Genomic DNA, 23786 nt, shown 5'->3' with positions numbered 1-23786 from the left:
AGGTAACACAGCGCCCGTCTGTCTGTTTCCATTACCACTTTATCAAACAATGTTTAAATAGATATCACTGTAAGTTTTAAAAGCAATAACCACTCTGTCTCTTTAGAGTGTTTTGGCCCGGATTATAAATGCAGTTTACATGGACACCATTAACTGATCGCTGAACCATAAAGTCATGCATTTTATCAGGACTAAATCCTTCACGGTGGTGAATATTTACCACCGTGCCAGCTTTTATTAAATAAGTATTTAGCCAGAAGTTAATCAGGCTGGATCACTTAAGTGCACAAATAAGGCGTACAGACGGAAAACAACCAAGTCTGAGGCAGCTGCCTAATAAAAATATACAACGCTGTGGCTAGTTAATGTCCAACAGTTCAAGTTTACTTATAGCAAGCACCGCTGGAGCAAAAGAACCGACGATGACAAGAAAAGCTTTTTCTGCTATGAAACATTACAGTAGCTGGTAAACACCCTCCTGCTGAAAGCCAGTGTGTTGTCAACTGTTCTTTCGCTAATAAATCAACTTGTTTTTGTGACAATGGCCAGCTAGCTTACACTGGCTAATGTTGGCTAACAACAGCTAGCCTGCTCGGAAGTTCATAACAGGCTAATTTGCAAAGCTAATGCTGTGTTAGCATGCGAGCAGCCTCTCACCTCGTCTTTGTGTTGGCAGGAAAACCGACGACAAGATATGTTTGGTTATAAATAAATTCAACTAGCTGTTACTGTAGTTTGCCTCAGTGGAGGGACTGCTAATGACAGCTAGCTAACTACAATTCTACTCTGTCAACCTCCTTTTTTTTTCCTCTCAAAACTTTATTGACCGAAATGTAGTTGCATCGTTTCCACATCTATTATTCACATGGTCGTGGAAAAAGAAACAAGAACAGTGAGTAAAACTATCAGATAAATTGCAGTTATGTAGATAGATTTGCAATTTAAAAGTATTTTATAGAAAATACAAACAGCAATTTGTAAATAAAGATTAAATCATATTGGGTGAAATTAATCTTTTGGCCCTTTCATTTAAAATACACTATGGCGTCTTCAGCAAACACTTTGAAGTTGTAATTATGTGTCATGCAGCACTTTTAAATTGTGAAAAGAAAAATATACGAATGTGACCAATCAAAATTAAAAAGAAATTGTTTTTTCTTTTTTGTGCAGTTCATTTTCAGTATACTTATTACAGCATTTAGAATCAGTGTTATTTTTACCACCTTTGAATGAAATAAAAGCTTCCGGAATAGACGCATTTTCTCAGTAGGTGACAGGACAGAGACGTTAATGTCTTAGATCTAATTACATAACACGTCTTTTTTCTTTAATAATATGCAGTAAGCAGAGACAAACACGGGAGGTCGCTGCTGTTTTATTCTTGCCTCACAGCTGACTGTGGCCTGAGCCTCAGTGCGTTGAAGGAGACGCCACGTTTGGAGGTCGGGGTCACCCACCAAACAGCACCCCTGGAGCTGGAGGAGCTGAGTCATGGACACAACAGCAGGACAGGGCTTAGCAGCACTGAGTCCACTTGTCATGAAGTGTTGAAACAAACCCAGGCAGTCAGTGGGACCATCACCATTTACATGATATAAAATCTACAACAGTTATTCCATAAAAAGGACTCAGATTTAGCCTTTTCCTGTTCAAATTTCATAATCTGAGCTAAGTAAGAAAATGAAAAAATCACAACTGTTGTATTTATATCTCCTCTGTGTAATGCAAACCCAAATTTCTCATTGCTCAGTGCTATCCATACATAGGTTTATCATGCTTCCATATACAGATTGATTCATTATAACTTATATTATACTTATAAATCTATGTTGACTGGATTTTGCACGAGAGCACCATCCACTGCATTTGTAACATTTCCGTGGATTTTCTCTGTCAGATTGTTTTCTTGAGGTTGTGCGTTGGTTAATCGGATATGCAGCATGATGTCGTGCAAACACTTGTGATTCACTGGTTCATGTGCGGCTTTTGAGGCTGACTGCCAGAGCAAGGCAACCATAAATATCTGATATCTAATATCTAGTTTTTAAGGCCAGTGCTGGCAGGGAGACAATAGGGGACCAGACTCCACATCTCTCTCTGCCTCATCAAGTACAAAACGATGAGACTGATAATAAAAGGGTAAAGAGAGTGAAGGATAAGTGGATGGATAATAAACTTTAACAGTCATGGAGCTGGAAACTTCGCATCTCACCTTCATCCTGCCCACTTGTTTTTACCTATTGAGAGCCATGCAAGTTTTCCAGTGGTTGAAATCGGCACTTGACACAAAAATGTAATGTAGGCCTCTTTGCCCTGCTGTCTCTAAGCTGTCGCGTTTTTGAAAAGCCCAGGTTGAAAAACCTCTTAAGAGCATGATAAAAATGACAATATGTCTGTTTATATTATAGGCTATCCTTTAATTGATACTTATATAATTGATTGGCCTCCCCAGATCAATAGTACCTCATCAAACTAATAATACTTTAGTCAGTGCCGGAGAGCCTGATGGTCAGCCCACGCAGACTGCAGTCCCAGAATAAACCAGTACCGCCGTCGCCCTTTGCCCTGAAGTGTGGCTGCAGCATCCAAGTAGTCTCTCCTTCCAAACATGTCACTTTTATTCAGGTTCAATATCAGATGCTCGCTCCCGCAGCCCCGGGCACCAGCAGTGGCAGTGTCATAGCCACTCCGTTATACGTTTGTTTGTGATTTATACCGCCTGGCGTGAGTCACGACAGGAGCCTACCAAGTAAAGTGCATGCCCCCTGGGAGTGGGCAGTGTCTGTGTGTGATTTAACGCGCTGGGTGAAGTTAAACCATTAAGACCCACTCACTGTCTTCATCATTGAGGGCCACAGATGTCTCACATTGTTTTCAGAAGTTTTATTCAGTGATAGGAGCTCACAGTGGCGGATACGCTGCTGGAGCTGGTCATCACTGTATGGAAAACAGTCACTGATACGAACAATATATGTACTTTTATGTCATTTCTTCCCCAGTGGAAGTGTTTACCTACACGGCTCTACTTTGAATAGGCTACCATAGTGCAGAGTAGGCTACAGTGGTGAGTGCAGCTCTAATCAGCAGGTTTAAATCTGCAAAACTGAGATCCATGGCTGGCCCTCCTGTCACCTGATGACTGAAACACCATCAATGACCTTCAACCAAACGCTAGATGGCGCAATACCAACTGTTGACTGCTGTCCATGGTGCTGAAAACACCTACTGTAACTGATCCTGATGAGTTCTGCCAGGAGGCAGGTTAACTCAAGGTGTGAACATGTGATCTGTACCTATAAATGATGGAGGACAGCGGTGCTTCTGCCTGCTTGCTGTTATCACTTTTCAGCCAACATTATGAACATTATGAACTCTCTTCAGTTAAAACGAGCTGTCATATAATTCAAATGGCAGGTAACACCTGGTACCAATACTTCTCACTTTCTCAAAATAACCGAACCACTGACACACTGAGTCTTAACCTGCTGCATGTATTTATGTTGGGATAGTAATATGATGGGACACCCTCCATAGCCAGGCACACACAAGCACACACACTGAGCTGCCTCAAAAGCCTTTCTCTGATAGGGGTAAAGACCAGACAGCAGGGCTGCCTGAGAAATTCCCATTTCCATAAACTGTCCGATCTCCACCAAACACTTCCAAACCTGCTTCTAACTGTCTTACACAGATACTGAGCTCGAATACCCCGCTGGTGTGATTCTCATAAGGTTTTGTACGTTTTTTGTTTTTTTTTGTCATTTTAGCTCAGATAAAACAGTGCAGGTCTCACTCATGATGCATTTTTAAGACTTGCATCAGAGATACATACTGTAGGAAAGGAGATGGGCTGGGGGGGGGGGGGTCTTCATGTTCGAGTTGAGAGAGAGAGAGACAGAGAGAGAGAAAGAGAGACAGAGAGAGAGACTCAAGTGATCCAGCAGAGGACCACGCGCCACAGAAGACGGAGAAGGCATGCGACATGTCTCAGCGATTCAGGTAAGTTTTGATGCAACAGACAGAAAAAGCCTCTTAGAATATGTGTGATGTAGAAAGGAGAGAGGAGAGGATAGATAAAAGGTAATATAAGCTGCTGAGAACAGACCATTCATGTTATGCTTCCCCCTGCTGAGTTCATGTATTATTGTTATTATTACTGTTATTATTATTATTATTATTATTCGTATTGTTATGAGACCATAGGCTTTGATTGGTGAGAAGAATGTGGGGCACCTTTAAACAAACAGCCTGGGGTATCTTGCATCCATCGCCATGTAGAATTCAAATGGGAGTCGACTCTGGAGGGATTGTAGTTTCCTGGCTTTTATTGGAAAGTGTCGGAGTCAAATCGTGGACGATGTGTCTGAGAGAGACCCGGGCCACAGGTCCACAGGCGTGCCTGCAACGTGTGTGGAAAGCGCGCTGTCCACGGTGCTGAAATCTGCTCCCTGCCTCGTTTTCTCAATGGACAGCGTGCACGGTGCTGGCTGTTTGTGAGAAAACACGGCTGTTTGAGAATTTTTTTAAGTACTTGGTTGCTCCAAATTCCCAAATGCACAGCAGTCCCGTGCGGACACTACTGCCTGCTGCTCAGGTGGGAGTGAGGGAGTGAGGGAGTGAGCCAAGTGCCTTGCTCAAAGGCACAGCCATGCTATAAGAGAGGCATGGGGGCTGTTGCCAGCTGTAGGAATGTGAAACAGGGCGTTGATGGAGAGGAGCATGCGTGCTCAGTCAACTCTTCCTACATAAACCTAAAGCTCATCTGGCCTCGTTTCTCCCAGCTTCTGTGTCACAGCACTTTGTCTTATTTCTCTGCAGGTGTGCGTGGATATGCCCCGGGTGTCGTGCTCACAGATCATGGTCGCTGGGATAAACGTGGATGTATTGACAGACAGCAGATAGTATGCCTGCACAGTTGGCACGGCTCACGCGATGTGGCACAACATGGCACGCGTAAAGATGGGTCTCCTCGCTCTTCTGTGTCTCCCCACGTTTTTCTTCCGCGTCCTCGTGCTCTCCCACAGCAGCAGCATCTATGAGCGCTCGGCTGTCCCTCGCGCCGCGTCCCGCTCCGTGGCACGTATGGACGGGGACGTGATCATCGGCGCGCTCTTCTCCGTGCACCACCAGCCGTCTGCGGAGAAAGTGGCAGAGAGGAAGTGCGGGGACGTCCGCGAGCAGTATGGCATCCAAAGGGTGGAGGCCATGTTCCACACGTTGGACCGGATCAACGCCGACCCGGAGCTGCTCCCCAACATCAGCCTGGGCTGTGAGATCCGGGACTCCTGCTGGCACTCCTCTGTGGCCCTGGAGCAAAGTATCGAGTTCATCCGGGACTCCCTCATCTCCATCCGCGACGATAAGGACGGGGCCAAATGGTGCATTGACGGCACCCCGTCCCACCAGCCTCCTCCCTCCAAGAAGCCCATCGCCGGGGTGATCGGACCGGGATCCAGCTCTGTGGCCATTCAGGTGCAGAACCTGCTGCAGCTCTTCAACATCCCGCAGATCGCCTACTCCGCCACCAGCATCGACCTGAGTGACAAGACTCTGTTCAAGTACTTCCTGAGGGTCGTGCCCTCAGACACTCTCCAGGCCCGCGCCATGCTGGACATTGTCAAGCGCTACAACTGGACCTATGTGTCTGCGGTGCACACTGAGGGTGAGACCCCCTTCACTGATGTCTCTAACGGGAAAATCACCGTAGTGTGCCAAAAGCCATGTTGTCTGTTAGTCTGGTAGTGGGTTTATGATGACCTCATCGTTCATTATGGTGTTTTTAATCACCCATGGCATCACAACAGTGCTCTCATTGATTAGCTCCCTGAATTTGAGAGAGACAAATACATTTGCTGTGATCTTTTATGCTACCATTTTATAACATTCAAAATGATTTTTTACCCCACAAGACTGCAAGGAGAATCTGGGCATTTGATGGAGCGACTTAAAGTTGAGCTGACAGATAACAATATATTAATGCTAAACCTCTGGCTTAATAAATGATTTGATAAAATGGCCAACAAAATGTGCACAGACGAGCTAAACGGAGGGTTTTAGTGCCCACAGATTCCTCACAGAGTCCCACTTTCACACTTCTTGTTAATGGTCTTTGAGTGCAACTTTGGTGCACTTCAAATATACCTTCATCAAGGCCTTCATTACTTCAAGCATCTTCCCACCTGTCTTATGCTTCATCATCATCATTATCATCATCATCATCGTACAGCTGTGTGTGTGTTTACTCAACAACCTGTGCCAGGTTATGGACTATAAGTAGAGTGTAGAGTAATCTCACTTCTACTGTTTTAGAATAATACATGTACTACTACTCTTTCCTCCTATTTGGCACTTTGTTATAACATGTTTCGTATGCGGAACCAAAGCTGGTGTTATCAGCAAGTTTTAAAGGCCAATACACATGAATGGTGGATCATTTTAGCATTAACAATTTAGGTATTCATTTGGAAATGTTAGATTAATTCCAGACTTAAGTCAGGAGGTTGAGGCTCAGATGATTTCACCAGATGCACCTAAATTAAAATTGTCTTATCTCTGTAGAAACCCTAGCAATAATTGTCTTTAGTATTTTATTTCATGATGGGCTCACTTTCTTGGAGGACTCTTTTTCTAATTTGTTAAACTGGAAAGCATAACTATGTGGAGTACAGTGGAGACAGGAGGTAAAAGGGAGAGAGGGATTACGTAGACAAAGTAATTACTGTGAAGTGAATTATGTCCATAGCTTTTCATTAAACTCTTAGTGAAACACAGTTAGGGATGTGCACCCAAATTATGACTGACAGGCTACATTGCCCAGGATTCCCCCCGAGGAGCTGTGGACTCACAGGGAGTGTAAAACATCTTTGGAAAGTCCTATTATAGTCAGGTGCTGGAGAGGGGCTTTGTCACAGGTTGATGTCAGATAGATGAAGAGAGGGAGTTTGGGAGCTGTAGTACCTGGAGGCATAACTAGGTGGCGTCAGCTGTCTGACCTTCTACATACCTACAGCAGGATCCTCTGGGACTCAAGTCATAATTTAAGAGTAATGAAAGACTAGTCGGGGAAAGGACGGATTTGATTGCAAGCAACATCATTTACTCAATAGGCTCCAGTGCAAGTGATAAAAGTGGCATCCCTTCCAAAAACATTAAGTTTAAAGCAAAAACGTGTAAACTTTAGATGGGATTAAATATTGTTAAAATATTCCATGATTATAAATCCTCACACTGACTATGACAACAGCTGAGACATTTGAAGCCACAGTAAATGTTTAGAACTGAGACTTCACATCAAAATTTCTGTGACGCAGACCATTTGAGGAGTTATGTGTAAATTGTTTGCTTTGCTCCGTCTTTAGTTATCTCTGAAATAGTGGTCACAGCTGGCTTAAGCTCTTGAGTCTTCCCTCTCCGCCACCTTAGACAAGTTATAAATGCAGCTCGTTCCCGTGGCAACAGCCAGGGCTGTGAAATTGCATAAATTACCTGTCCCGATTATCATCAGTCTGGTAGGAATACTCAGAGCAGTTTTTCAGTGGTCATTGTCAAATGAGCTGTCAACTAACGTGCCACCACCCACCTGTCTCACAGCGTAGATGGAAAGAGTAAAATAATTGGATATCATTATTTCCATTTAGCGGTGGGAGAATTAAATGAGGCAACTGAAAATATCATCAAAGGACTATTGGAAAACCAACACATGGGCCCATTGTGTGCCAGAGTAAACGCATTATTGTGATGGTTATTTCAGCTGCTGTCTTCCTGCTCTGTAAAGCCACGTCATGCACAGATTGAGTGTCCGGTCTTCATCACCCGTAAAGGGGAGAATGGCATGGAGGCCCTCAGGAACGTGGCCTCTCATCAAGGCAATTGCAGAATAAATGTTTTCTGATTCTTAATGGATAGGGGCTGTTAATTTCCTCCTGACAACATCCGCATTCAGACACACACATGCATGTTCAAGCATGCACAAGTGATTGGATTGTCTGTGTAATCCGGCTCTCATGCTAAAGAGCCGTGGGCTTCAACAATCCAGATGCATTAGTCAAGCACTGCAGGCCGAATGGAAACAGAAGATTTAGATTCAAACAGCTTTGCAGTGCTCTTGATTGGGATGGTGTGCAGTCAAACAAGGATAGCTATCCTCACCCCTTGTGGCTTTGATTGAAATCAGTAGCCAACTCTCTGACAGTCATTATCAGGGGATCAAAGCCTCAGCTCAGTCTGGATTGGACTCACTGAACAACTGCTGGGGGGGTGGGCTTTAAGCAAAACATTGATTTACCATCAGTGAAATAATTACAAATATATGGTTGAGAGCAATAGCTCGTGCTGTTTAATGATGTCAGTGTGTTTTTGCAAGTAACAAGGCATGTAATGCTTTGTTATAAACTAAAACATTGATTGTGTCACTTACAGACAGACAATAATGCCCTGTACGTCTTTCTGCCACAGCCAGTGTATAATCCATATCTACAAAGGCTCATTTCATGTGAACAGTGACAGTGAAAATACATTTAACAAGGAAAATGTTTTATTGTTTAACTCCCGTGAGAACACAATGATTTCTGTCTGAATTCTCATTATCTAATAACAGTCTCTGTTCTCCATCACCTGTAGGAAACTACGGGGAGAGTGGCATGGAGGCTTTCAAGGAGCTGGCCTCTCTTGAAGGCTTATGCATTGCCCACTCGGACAAGATCTACAGTAACGCGGGGGAGAAGCACTACGATCGCCTTTTGAGGAAACTACGGGAGCGTCTTCCCAAAGCTCGTGTAGTGGTGTGTTTCTGCGAGGGCATGACTGTCCGAGGTCTCCTGATGGCCATGAGGAGACTGGGGGTGTTTGGCGAGTTCCTCCTCATTGGCAGGTATGGATGTGTGTGTGTGTGTGTTTTTTTTTTTTTATCTTTTGATTCACAGTTGAGAGCATCTCGCTTGATGGCAAGAAATCAGTTAACAGGCTTGAACGCTGCGTTGTCTTCCTGATGTGCATGTCACCAAGGCAACGAAGAAGAATTAGACCGCATACCAATAGCACTGAATAGAAATGTTCTACAGCAATGAATAATTGGTATTTCTGCCACAGACACAAAACTAGACAGGGAAACAATGCCTCCAGTCCATTTTGTTCCTTTTAGGATGTCTCTTATTTGGTTTGTCAAGGCAATGGCAGTCAATTCACATTTAGCAATCAAAAAGAAGCTCACAAACATCTATTTGAACACATAAAGACCATATTGAATCGGTGTGAACTGTAAACATTTCTCCTTTTTGTGATTACATCCTGTCTGGATATTCTCTTCATCTTTCTCTCCATTTTCCTCCTCCTCCTCTCTTTCTCTGTCTCTCAGTCACTGTTGAGTGACAGTGACAGACTGTAGCTGTGATCTTAGTCATTAGAAAAGGGGAAGTAGAGTCGTCTCACACACTTATACAGCGGCACATTACACCACGAAATAGCCCTCAAGGAGCATTCACACTTGTCAGTGAAAGCCAAAGCAACCTTGATGCTACTTTTCAGTTCATTCATGCCATATCTTTCCCCCATCACTTCAGAGAGGGAGGAGGTTTTTGGCACCAGTCTATTGTAGGGTGGCTGTCAGCCGTATGTTACATGAGGAGGACATTAATAAGACAGCTAAGGATGGCCGAGGCTTGTAGCCTAGCTTAGCAGTATTCGTTGGAGATTTGCTGAACGCTGCATGAGTGCAGCTCAAATTCTGAGCCATCATCTTCTAACAGGAAAAGCCTGAGAGACAAAATGCAGTACATTTATACTGTGTTCACACAGCTTGAATTGTTGAGATTTTGCCTTGTAGTGGCGGTGCTAACTTAAAACTGTCCTGTGTTCCTTGTCCTACAGTATCTAATTGATGTGAATAAGGAGTTCTTGTTGCATCTGGTAAAATCTGTAGTTGCACCCATGCACAAAATTCTCCCATCTAATGGACACCTCTCTATTGGCAAGGCTGAGGAATTTGTTTCTTGTCACTGCCATTATCCTTGAAGAAGCCTTTCCTTTCCCCTGTAATATCTCTCAGTGCTAGAAATAAAGAGAAGACAAGAGCTGCTCTCACCAGCCCCTGTTTATATTGTATGTATTATATTCAATGCATATGTGCATATTGAAGTTCCTTGCTGGCGAATGCTTTTCAGATGCAGAACATGTCTCTTAAATTATCCATTAAAATGACACTCTGGGGTTGCATTCAATCCCATATCTCTCCTTTTCTTTTTCTTCCATAGGAGATGGGAAAGTGGGTCTTTTTTTAGCTTTTGTGGAAGTCTCCATGGGCAGAACAAATGCTTCTGGGTCAGAGAGAGAGAGAAAGAGAGAGAGAGAGAGAGAGACAGCAGGAGATAGGGAGACAGAGTGTGTAAAAATGATGGAGGAAGTCTGGGCCAACACAGATGCCAAGCCATGTGTGTGTTTCTTGGCATGTAGTGAACAAATGACTGAAGCTGGCAGACAGGTATTAGCTCATCAAAAAGGGGTTTGTTTTCTTAATTTACGGTGCCTCTTTCATGAAGTGTGTGTGTGTGTGTGTGTGTGTGTGGGGGGGGGGGGGGTATTCACAGAGAATTTGAGGGATGTAAGATACACAAAGACAAATAAAAGGTGAATGAATCAAAATGGCAAGAAGAGTACAGACAGGCCTATCTGTCGTTCTTACATTGAACATCTAACACGCCGACTACTCAGTCCCTCGTATATTTGTGCAAATTTATGCAAAGCATTTTAATGTCTTCCAGCTCACTGTTTTGGTTTTACAGCCACGACTTTACTGCTCTCGTCTGCATTGTTTGCAGAAGCAGCAGACTCTAAACTTCTAAAAACCCTCGGCACACTACCTGCTGAACCTAGTGGGGCATTGTTCATTTGGTGGCCAGAAACATGACTCAGAATGAATGCTGATGTTGCTCCGTGTCTCCTGAATGTATAAATACTGTTTGCTAACATGTTCAGCATAACAACTTAAAAGTGATAATATATCATTGTTGTTGTTTCCATTGCCCAAAAGTGGTTAAAAAATCAGTTAGTGCAGAGAGGTTCAAACAAGGATCTTGTGCTAGCAGATTTAATTGGATTGACAAACACATACATATATAATAGTAAAAGCATAATTTGTGTGCAGCACTACACTTTATCACCAGTGTACTCTCTGGTATCACAACAGACCACAATAGGATTTTATAGGAATAGGAAAAGTCTTAATACGAGCTAAACATCAACTATGACACTGTTAAAAAAATACAAGTTGATATTTTACCCTCAAAAAAGTCATCACATGCAGTTTTAAAATCAACATGGCCTAAATAAGCACAATGCATGAGAAACAGGGCACATGATCAGTCCCGGTTTCTTCATAATCAGACAGGCCCTGTCCTTCAAAGACTTCATTATTTAGAAAATTTAATTTTCAATTATAGCATCCCTGTCAGGCCAACAATTTAAATGTCAAAGCATCACTCCAAAATGCATCATCCCTCATCACAATCAGTGTCTGCTGCTAGTGGTGTTTTAATTATAGCACTATAATTTGTAAAGATAACAAGGCACTTGCAGCAGGTTCCATCAAAAGCAATGAATCAGTTATGGCCTTATACATCTCCCCATTTTATTGCAATTGGCACAAATAAACAGAACCACATAAGAGATGCTGCACCAGACACAACAAAGATTTGAAAACTCCAAGAGCAGGCAGTGCTGTGGTTTTTTCACCACATCAGATGTGGAGATGATCATCAACACCACAGAGGCAGAAAAAAACTCACTATAGCAGTGGCTGCATAAACTACAAGTAGACATGCAGAGAGTTTTGGATCGGAGAGCTTTTGTTTTCCCTGCTCGGCTAACCTGCTCTTCAGACAAGGGCCAGGTGTGGCAGCGTGCTCGACCCACTTTATCCCTGACCTGCAGACTCCACTCTGCATCACTTACAGCCACTCTGCTCGGTTATTGTCTGTCAGAGGGGCTCTTGTCTTTCTCTCTGTGTGATGTCAATCATGATTTTGCCAGTCAGCTGCCTCCTTTACTTCACAACTGCACACATACATGCATTGGCACGTAGAGACTGCATTTGCAGACACTGATGTAGAAAAAGTAGATTTCAAAGTGATTCTGTAAGATGACAAACACATTCTGCTCAGACAGGATGAAGCATGAAGCAGTAGTTAGTAGTTAGTTATTTTTAAAGAACAGACATGATTGTAGGACTTAGCCAGTAGCTGGTTGGCGAACAGATTAGGAGAGTCAATCAGTTCTGCAATAGGATGGGGGAAGATAGACATGAGTAGACTTTGGCTGGTCTGTCCACAGATTAAGGTGGAGTCCCCATCGGGAGTGTGAAACCTGGAGAGAAGGAAAAAGACAATGAGTCAAAGATAGATAAAGGTAGAGAAAGAGAGAGAAGGGGAGAAGATAAGAAAGCCAAGCAAGGTTTGGAGTTAGTTTATCATCACAGATCTGGTGAAAACCCAAGTTTGCAGCTTCTACATTTTCAGATAAGTTTCTCAACAGGCTGAGAAATTCCTCCACTGTGCAGGCTCAGAAACAGGACTGTCCTCACAGGGAAAATGAATGCATAATCTGCTCACTCAGAAACTTCACAACTTCACTTCAAATATATGTTAATAATGCTCTGTGTCTGCTGGATGTGTAGATAGTTTACTAACACCATAACAGTGTTATAGGTTGCTATCAAAAGTATGTCAATAGATATGCTGCCATCAAATGACCAAAAAATCATTCTTGTAACCATCATACGTATTTCACCGACTGAAATAATGTCAATAGGTCACCCCCTTCACCTTGTTTAACAGGAACTTCATCTGTCAACTGCTTGGATTGCATGTGATGGATGAAACTATCTCAGATTCAACATTCCTGTCTTGCAAGCCTTGCAAAGTAACATCACTTTTGGTTTAGAAGATGTATTTTCACAGAGCATTGTTAAATGAGCACTACAAAGGTTTGCCTGGTACCTTTCATAAACTATCAAAGACAGACTTCAGCATGTGATAGTTTCCTGACAAATAGACCTTGCAAAAAAGAATTAGCACATCTTTTTGAGGTTGATACAGCTTTTCACTGAATGAATTTAGGACAGAAGTCAGTCTCACCATAGGGAGGAATCATTTAATGTCCATCAGAGAGGAAAAGCTACCAACTGATGTGATACACATCATGAGCTGAATATGTTTATCAAGGTAAAATAAAATTGATTTTCCACTTTACCTTCAGAGGAGCCTTATTTGTCTTTGGAGTACACCCACATGACGAATAGAGGGAAGTTATTTCCCATTAAGTTGCATTGGGGACAGTAGGAAATTGTTTGACTTTATGTAGCGCTGGTAAAACCACTCTTGAATTTATTTATTACTCTGTGTGTGAGGGCACCATTATCTTAATATAGGAACATCATGAGGGAACAGCGTGTGCTACATACTGTAGAGTGCACTTGATGCTGTAAAATGGCCACAGATTCCTCGCCTGTTATTTGACCACAGAGAGTAATACACAGAAGGACTCACAGGAGATGGCTGCCCGCATTATTACAGATCCACCACCAGCATGTTGCTGTCAGTGAGCTGTGACCGGTGCTTTCAGCCAATGTGCCTTTTCGCATGAAGCAGTTGATCCATGCAAAAAGTAATCACGATGGGAAGTCTAGATTATTCATTCCTCGCTTGAAAACAAGTTTTCTTCCTCACAATTTGCAACAATTCAATGCATACACACCTTTTTATGAAAATCACTGTAACTGGGAAAATTTAGGATTTGGATGTTGTTCACAAAAGTCAGGTGGCTAAAATCCTCACCGTGCACATTTATGTTTTAACAGCAGTCAGTGTTGATTCTGAAATAAAACAGAACCACACAGAAAATGTTCATCAGTAATCATCTAAAATTGTGGCTTATTTGACATTCGTCCTGTGAAGTGCACTGAACACAACTGCATGTAAAAAAAAGAATTTAGCAATCTTTTTATATTGTCTGTGAATTGCAGCTGTGATCCTTTGAAGGATGATGAAACACTCAGAAGCTTTCCTGCAAAAAATACCACAGAAAAATGTCCACACATTCTCTCAGGTACCAAGGTCATGCTATATCAAAAAAAATGAAGGTGGCACACCTTCTTACTGCTGCAGCAAAAAGAGGCAGTAGGATATTTTTCAAAGAGCAGTGAAATAAAACATTTTAATGATTCATGAAATTAATTTTCGTTAGTTTGAATTGTTAGTTGTAAACACGACAGGAACACATAGAATGTATGAAAATATCTGGCAGTGTGTGTGTATGTGTGTATGTGTGTGTGTGTGTGTTTTAACAAAGGTTTCCCTGAGGCAAACACCATTAAATTCTCTCGCAGTTAAACTCAGCATTACAATGAATCTCAGAATCTTGACTGAATTTCCACCTACTCAGTTACATCAAGATATTGCCATGAAATTGTTTTTGCAGCTTTGAAAGCTAGATATACATCTACTGTACAGTGTCTTTTGTTATCATTCCCCCTCTGCCCGTTTCCCACCACCAAACCTAGTTTCTGAATGGCGGCATGGAGTGAACCCACCTACCCATTTACCCGTCCGCTTGCTCTCTTGCAATTAGCAGCATTCGTTTTCTCTCTCCCTCTAATGCTCCTTGAATGCTGTTATTACTAAACATCATTTGCATAAGCTGCTTTTCCACATGTAACGCTCATTTCTGCTCCTGTCTTACACACACAGTTTTGGTCTGGGTCCCATTTTGAATGCTTGATTCTTTATTATTTTTTTTTTTTTATTTTATTCCTGACAAAATGGACACTGAGACAGGAATGTGGATGTTCTGCCTCTGTAATGGCTTGGCACTAGTCATTAGCAGGGTATGACGGTGTCTTTTGAGGCTGCGCCGAGGTGCAAAGAAAGCTGTGAACCCATATTGTGTGTGTCACATGCATCTCTGCATTTGGCTGTCCTATTCGATTTTCAGTAACAAGGGGACTCAGGTTTTGCTCTGAGCTTGAATAAATGAAATGTTTAGGGCGTCAGAAAGAGAGAGAGAGAGAGAGAGTGAGAGTGAGAGAGAGTGAGAGAGAGAGAGTAGTCATGGCACGACACATTTAGCTGCCTTTTTCCTGTCAACTCTAAGGCTTTCATCTCCTACCCATCTCAGGAGGGAGAGAGCGGAGGATGTGGAATTCTGGCTATTGACTTATAAGTAATTTGGCAAATAGCAGGGCATGAGCAAAAAGAGACCTTATCACTGGCAACAGCACTGGCAACAAGAGCAAAATAAATGAGTATCTTTTTCATCCAGATTTGTAGATGTGCAACGAGTTCATACTGAATGTTTGTTTCTACACTTTGCTGTAATCCATCCTTCATAGATTCTTCTGAATCAAATTTTATAAAAAAATATTCAGATTTATGAAAACTGTTTAGCTAACTAGATCAGGGAAATGTAAGACTGCAGAAAACATTTCCATTGCCAACTGAATAGTGTTATTCGTTTAAGGATAAATTAAACAAAGTTTCAACACGTCAACAGAAAAAAAAAAGAGGGGATGATGATAGCCTTCGTGCATTACATGCTGCAGGACTGTGTTTAGCCTAAAATCACAGGCAGGTTTTCAGATCATCTACAATCTTCCTCTTCCCTTTACATAATTATCTTGAGATGCGTGTGGCATGATCCCCATGACCAACAATGTGCTGCACTCTCTTGCAAGGCTCACTTTCCAGAAACATCTTCCTTTTGTTAGGCCTTCCAGTTAGAGCACAATAGCGAGTGATACATTAGTCATGAATTGTAAGGACTCAGAGAGCACGAGAGAATGTGCGGAAGGCAGAGGAGGGGCGGGCTGGGGCTGAGACAAAAATGCAAAAGAGGAGTGATGAAGAGTGCCGAGCCTCCATCTTTGCGTTATTCTCCCTGTGCTGCATGATTCTGTCCTTTTGACCCTCTGTGCTAAAGCAATCTGCATGTAAGTTTAGTGAGAGTTTACTGGGGCACGTCATGAAGCAGGAAGCAGCTCAATACCATTTTTATTAGCAGGGCAGGATTTACTGTACCACCGGAATAAAAGGCTTGTGTGCTGCTTGTGCTACAGTCACCATGGAGATTTTGTTTGGGCTCATGACAGAGTTGGTGCGATCGTCTCACTACAGATCTGTCGTTCAGTCTGTCAGCAGGGCTCCAAACACAATAGTCCCTTCTTGGAAAATATGGCTGACATCTGAAAAATTCCTCCCAGCAACAACAGCACCAAAGATTGTAATTATAAGATAAGGACACACTGTCTACGTTCATTCAGTAATGGAGCCCTGCTTGCATTCTTAGCATCCACATGTAGCTCTGTAAAGTACATTCAAGTTGAGTCGGGATTCGTGATTGCATGTTTGTGTTCCACTGAGCAAGGGAGTACAATGAGCTGCATCTGAATATTTATAACACGCCTGTGATGTTAATTGAAGGCAGCCACACATTGTCAAGGACATCTCTCTCTTTCCAATTGATGCCTTGTGTTCCCTTGTGCGAGGGGATGGGTGGGTGAATGACATTGGAGTGATCAAAAATAGCACACTGGACATAGTTGTCACATCACGATTCGCAGAAGCTGAAATGCTTTCTTGTACAGACAGCTAACATTGAGCCATGCATACACAAAGAGAGTAGAGAATGAGGGCGTACAATATTTTAGCCACAAATCAGTCAGTAAAACAGTTATTAGGACGATTGACAAATATATGATATGATGATATTGTCTTATCATACATGCTTTGTCAGGCAAATCTACCTGGACCTACCAACCCGCTATGTGTCCCCCCTGCTACCAAAACCTCTGTTTTTTTCTAGGATTTGTTTCCTCTCATGTATGACATTAACGCATTTTTTTCCAATTAAAATTTGAGATATTTCCAAAATGTAAAATCACAAAAATGTGTATTACATATTTTTTATGCGTGTGTGTTTATATGTATTTTGTTTTTGTTCACATTGATGTTTGCTTGACTACATGAAGGACAAAATGCATCAAGTTTGCGAGCTTGCAAAATTCAGTGAGCTAACTCCTTTACCATTTTATGGACATAGTTGTCAATTATTAAAAAAGAAAGTGGATATCAATGAAACTCATACCTTCTTCTAAGTGTGTTATTGCAGAAATGAGCAACCAAAATGCCTAAAAGGAACATGGAGGCATTTAGAAAAGTGTAGCTGGCCTTGAGCAACAATACTCCAACCAACCTTATGCAACGATTTTACATTAGACTGACCAAGTGATAATAAGATCTTGTCATCCATCAGTCACTGCCACAGCTGATACTGGATTCAGAGAATTTGTCATGGGGTTTAGTAGTGAACTGACGTCCCTTTGTAGTAAAAAGCAAAAAGGATTTTCTCCCAGTAGTGTTCCCTGTCAATGTAGAGGAGACTGATCTCCCAACTCAAACTGGGGCATGATGAATAAGTAAAAGCAGCTTGGATGGGCTTTTAAAGGCTCCCCATCTCACCCAGGGCCCTCTGTGTCACCTCATGAGAGCCCTGCCGGTGTTGCCATCGAGCTAACAAGCCACCACCACCACCAGCACTCCTGCTTTAACCCCGTAGAGTCACAGAAAAAAAGAGAAATGGAATAGAATGGGAGTGTAGGGTGAGAGAGATAATGGCAGGGAGGGGAGAGGGAGTTTTGGAGATAGAGCATTAGTGTTCAGCTGTATGAATATTTCTTCCAGTGTCCGAGCAGTTTCGTATTAATTAAGAATGTTGTGTGAAGTAAAAGAGAGCAGTGGTGGAGATTAGACAATATATTACTTAGTACAGTATTTTCATTTTCTGCTTCTTATGCTCTACTCCAACACATGAGGGAAATGTTGCATGTTTACTTCACTACATTCCTCCAAAAGCACATGTTCACCTGATAACATATGATGAAGTGTAGTAGATCAAACTACCTGACAGAATATAAAGTGTTGAAAATAGCCCACGCTCACTCTTTAAGTCGGGGTTGCCCATGAACCGAACCGAATGATGTATCTTGCTATTAGTGAGTAAAGGTTTGTTTGTCATTTTGGCCTGTCTCATTTCCTGGTTTCGAGGCTGTTGTGAGCCAATAGTTGCTGCCAGTTACACTAAGAACCTCACAGATTTCATTCGTAAATTGGACTTCTGTTCTGTAATTAGCTGTCATATTTGACACCTTCTGGATTTTTGCAAAATCCATTTGGAACAGAAATTTTCTAAGAAAACAGTGAGTCCACATGTATTAATTATTCAACTTTATATACATAATATATTGATTTTCAAATGGCTCAAGGTAGTTTGTAAAATAAATCACACTCAAATCTGTATTTGAGTGTAATTTTTTGTATCTGAGTGTATCAAATCTGTATCTGTATAAGGAGTCAGATAAATATAGGTAGCACAAAAACATATTTCTGGCCTGGAAATGTAAGGGTTAAAATGCCGCTTACACCTTAATACATCAGTAATAATTATATAACTCTGACAGAGCCCAATCTGCATTATGAGCACTTCCACGTAAGCATATATTCCTGCTGACAGGAAAAAGGACTTGTGTGTAAAGACCATTGCTGAAAATGAGCTAAATTGACAATGCGACAGGAGTAAATGAAACAAGTCTATTTGTGTAAATGGACTGTGCTTGTATGGCGCCTTTCGAGGCTTTTCGACCATTCAAAGTGGTCTGCAGCACAACACACACACATTCAACCATTCACAGTGATCTGATGGAAGGTCCTCACCAGTTGACACACATACATTGATCATTTTAGGCTCAGTATCTTGCTCAAGGATACTTTCCCATGAAGTGGAGAAGCCGGGAATCGAACCGTCAAGCTTCCAATTAGTGGACGACCCGCTCTAGAGTGCCACAGGGGCGTCTCAGTGGGTTTTACATTAAGATCAAAGACTTTGTGATTCGGTTGACATGCTCGTGGTCTGTGAGTGACAGACAGATAAAAAGTTTTTCCATTAACCACCTAAACTTTTGCACAGAAAAAAAAAAGAGTTACACAGAGCAATTAAAAAAAAGACTTGACTCCCCTATCCTCCCCTTCCTCTTTTTAAAGTAACTCTTCCCATTCATCCTCCAGGGAAATAGCGCATGTGATTAAATCTCTGCCCTGCCAATTAATTCATGGCTTCATAAATATACAAATGTGCTATCAAACTGGAACTAGATCATCCGGGAGAGTCGGGGGAGCTCTCAGTCTACTCGCTGTTGTATATTACTCTTTAAATTATCCAGCTGTTGGCCTGCTGTGCTCCTCTAAACAATGACACACATCATCAAGTCTGAGTAAATCATCAAAACGCACACGTCCCATTCTAAAGCATATGGCAGCAAATGAATAACGTACTGGCGACTTTACTTGCAGGGCTGAATGCTGATTTAAGTGAGACGTTCTATTTATTTGGACAGTTGAGGGTAAAGGAGAAAATGAATTGAGTTAATACTGTTAGAATTCGCTGCAGTCTTGTGGGATTTGCTTGTTTGATTCCACTGTGCCCCAAATAAATTTGTAGTGTAATTGTGGATGTGCACACAATGCATTTACAGGTCACATGTTGGAGGCCTGACTTATGGTATGTAAGCTGGGGTCCGTTATTCAGCAGTATATAAATAACATATATCTTTTGACAGTTGTTGGGCATCTAACCATTAGACTCCTTAAATTTTTCATATTCTTACCCTGGCTGGCTTCACTGGACTGACCTTTATTACTTTTAGGGTCAATTTGTTTCCACCATATATAAGTGAGTTGCTGATCCATGTACTGTAGGACCACTAGGACTCCTGTCTGTTTTCAGTGCTTAAGATCTGAGCTTTTGCTGTTCTGGGACCTGTTTCACAAAACCGATGTCAGATGGTGCCACTAATCTCAGCCTTCTTAAGTAAAAGTTAAAACTAATGTCAAGAATTATTTTAATCATATCAGGTATGCTCTGTAAGTATGACAGACTGACTCCTCGTCAGTGGAACAGTGATGACTCCTTAATTTGCTCAAACAGGTGCTCCTCCGGTATGTCTGACATATGTCACGATGGGCCCTCTGATATGTAGCGTGAAGACGCGGAACATTGAGGTGACATTAAATCACATTTTGTCCCATTAGGCGTCCCCCTGATGGCTCGAGAGTTTTGATGAGCTGTTTGGAGTCCTGCCAGACAGCACGATCCTGAGAGAGAGAAGAGTTAGAAGAGAGAGTGTCATTTTACTTTACCACAAGCTCCACTGTGAGAAACAGTCAAGCATGTCTTAAGTGCCTCGTGCATTTATATTATATTCATGTAGAGTGTTGAACAGCACCCCCACCACCCCTCTTTATCTAAAAACCTGTTTTCTGCTATTCTGTTTGAAATAGATGTGTTAAATACTGAATTGTATTGAATAGACGCACACAAATGCACACAAATCTATACAGTGGTGTGTGTGTGTGTGTGTGTCTTTGTCTGTACTACATGCACTGAAAGAGAGAGGGAGAGACAAAGACAGTATTCACTTGGAGTAAATGAGGAAAATGTGACTCGGACCAGTTACATTCACGTGTTTCTGACTCTAAACTCAATCAGGAAAGTAAATAGGATGACTCAGCTGAATTGTTTGTTTTTTTTTAATTAAAATGCATACAGTGCAGTAAACATCTCTGGAGACATAACAGGCCGACATCCTTACCCATGAAATAAGATATACGTTGTGATGTAGACCACGCTGCCATTAACCATTGCTCTTGTCTCTAACATTATTTGTTGTAGACAGTACGATTCTTCATGTAAAATTGAATAGCCAGAAATCGCTCACAGAGGCAGCCAGATGTGGTCACAGGTGACTCAAGGTCCAGGTGTGGAGGGGTTTCCTTCCATTAGCCTACAGCATGTAAATACATAAATAAATAGCCATACAATTGGGCCTAATTTTCTTTTCATCTTTGAATATGACATAAAGTATAAGGCTGGTAATATTACATATTTTTCTTATTGTCATCAAATCCCATGAAAATACCAAAACTAATGATGAATTGATCCTACTGTCAAATATTGGCTGTGTGGCCAAAGCCTGATGAAGGTTACTCCTCTGTGCACTGATGCTATCGTCACACTGGGCTCTGTCGTTTATTTTGATCCAGTCCCTCAAACATCACTCAGGTGCTCTAAATACTCGCTCGTGCACCAAATCTATTTGTTATTCAATTGCTCCCAACAAATGCAGTATTTGCATATTTGCTCATGTCTGAGTAGCGTTTTCTTAGAACTGCAGTGCGGTAGAGAAGTCAGACTGCATGGAGGCTGAATACTGAGGAATCAGACAGATGTCAAGGTCAGCTATAGACAACCTCTTTAAGACATGGGCATACTGGCTCTCTCATGCTGCCTAGTATATGTAGGAATCCATATGTCTTTTAGCTTGGGAAGGGATAGCTCAATCACATTGGTTTTATAATTCCACTCCCACAAATTTGGTTAAATGACTCCTTTTCCTTGACTGACAGTAATTGTGGACATAAAGGTCAGAAACTTTATCCATCACCCAGACCATCCCATGTGTGCGAGGTAATTGGTTCCATGGTGAGACATACCTAATTGGTGTGTAGCTGTCAAAAGAACAGGTATTCAAGGCAGTAGCCTGGACAGAGGCCACATTAAAGACAGAGAGACATGGAGGAAAATACAGCCGTGAACCCACACTGGCTCTGATTTAGAGAGAGAGAGAGAGCCTAGCTCAGAGCGCTGCTGTTTATCTGTTAATTTGTTTTTCAGTGTCCTCTTCACTGGCGTTTTCAATTTCTCTTGGAGCCCACTGGCCAGCTGTGTGTCCAAATTAGCTTGGTAGGGTAGAAATTCTCATACAGACGGTTACACAAGCAAACAAACAAGCAAGCTAAAGGGATTGTGTAAACCCTACAATTACGGTTGAGGCACTATTGTTGAGATTTCCATCCTCTTAAATCGAGGATTGCTGCGGTGGACTTGAGATAAGCCTCCAACCAGCGCTGTCACGCTAATTTGACATCGTACAAGAGAAGGGGCTGTCGTCTACCTACTTGTAGCAGGAGCTCATTATTGAAATAAAAACAACATGTGACCTAGACTTTGGGTTTGTGCGCTGATGTTGCTCCGTCATACCATTTGCTGCTGTTTGAACTTTCCCATTAGTGTCTATCTGAACAGAGACATACAAAACATGAGATTCGGCCCACGGCTGCTCTGCTTCAGTGTTGCCTTTTACTCCGTATTGCTGCTGTTTATGTTTGCTGCTCTGTTTGTCCACATGGCTTTAGCGGTGCTCTGCTTCTCTATAATCTATAAACTGCACCTTTAGAGGTGGAAAATACAAATCACTTTACTGACTGAAATCATTCAGCTCAGTTTAGATTTATAGTTACTGAAAATGTAGTTTGTTCACTTTTTCCCACGTAATCGCATCACCATTAAAATGTGCTTCAGTGCATGGATCACCATTCATACAGTGGCAACGTTCAGAGCTGTGTTCATTGTAAGTCCAGTCACTTACTGGACAAGCTGTTATGTGCAGCTCAGTACAGGCGTAGGCACATGGTAGCACTGTATGTACTGTGATGTTAATAGCTTAGCAGGTGACTATTTGCAGTGCAGCTATCACATCATGATTGATGATAGTTTCTGTGTTTTGTTTTGTTTTTAAATAAACTTTCCTACCAAGGGCCTAGCTGACAAAGGTGCCTGTGGTCACCAGTGAGGTGTGAGCCTCGCTGCTAAAAGCATTCAGTGACAATTGTGGTTCAGAAGTCCATTCAGTATGAAGATTTGGTGTGTAAGATTTGTTCACACATGCACTGAACACCTCAGTTGTCCTGTCCCAGGAAGGATAGAGAATCTATCCTTCAAATTAAAGCTGCAGTAGTGGAGCCTGTTTTGATTACGTTGTGTGAAATGAAATTACTGTAGCGTCAATGATGCCTCTCATGTGAATAATTGTGTGAGCATGCCACTCTGAATCAGCAGTTAAATGTGAGTTATAATATACAATAATCCAATATAAAAGACTATCAGTGTCTAGCAGTGCCTCTCACTCTAAATTATGACAATGTTTTATTCTTACTAAAATCTTTTTCAAAATCTTTTACTGTTCCCCCTGTGAATGTAATATTATGTCGTCTTCTTTCTCTCTTGCTCCTGCAGTGATGGATGGGCAGACCGTTACGAAGTTGTGGAGGGTTATGAGCAGGAGGCAGAGGGAGGAATCACCATGAAGCTGCAATCAGAGGTGGTTAAGTCCTTTGATGACTACTACCTGAAGCTGCGTCTGGACACCAACACCAGGAACCCCTGGTTCTCTGAGTTCTGGCAGTACCGTTTCCAGTGCCGCCTGCAGGGCCACCCACAAGAGAACAAGAACTACAAGAAAGTATGCTCCGGTGGGTGACTACAGAGAAATGTGTATTTTTATATTGTTATAAATAGGCGTTTTATTTCTCATGTATTAATCCAAAGTGTCAGCGTTCATCAGTGAGCGTAGATTGTTAAATTTGACTAGAATGCAAAACTCCTGAATAATAACCAAAACTGTGTATTTTCTTCTCTGTTTTCCTCCCCAAATGTTCTCTCCCTTTGCTCTCAAAAGGTGATCATGGTAAATTGTCTTGACTTGTTAATAGCAGTTAAATCACAATTCAAAATGAATAACAACAAAATCCAATCAAAGAATGAAAAAGCAATCAGCTGAACACTGCAATCCAAATGACATTAAAGTGAACTGCTCAGTATACTTTTAATCAAATGATGAAGAAAAGTCAAGT

The 23786-nt window shown here is 41.9% G+C and overlaps 1 protein-coding gene across 1 annotated transcript in view; it reads left to right on the top strand.

Annotated features, from left to right (window-relative positions):
* Window positions 1-4932: 4932 nt before the first annotated feature.
* grm1a (glutamate receptor, metabotropic 1a) overlaps window positions 4933-23786 on the top strand; it is a 28530-nt gene continuing 9676 nt past the window's right edge. The window contains exons 1-3 of the mRNA XM_070849190.1: window positions 4933-5662; window positions 8620-8869; window positions 23170-23405. Coding sequence (XP_070705291.1) covers window positions 4933-5662; window positions 8620-8869; window positions 23170-23405 — 1216 coding nt within the window. The remainder of the gene's footprint in view (window positions 5663-8619; window positions 8870-23169; window positions 23406-23786) is intronic.

Source organism: Pempheris klunzingeri, chromosome 18, assembly GCF_042242105.1.
Source record: "Pempheris klunzingeri isolate RE-2024b chromosome 18, fPemKlu1.hap1, whole genome shotgun sequence".
NCBI lineage: Eukaryota > Metazoa > Chordata > Actinopteri > Acropomatiformes > Pempheridae > Pempheris > Pempheris klunzingeri.
The sequence above is the reverse complement of the archived record's forward strand: the minus strand, read 5'-3'. Positions and strand labels throughout refer to the sequence as shown.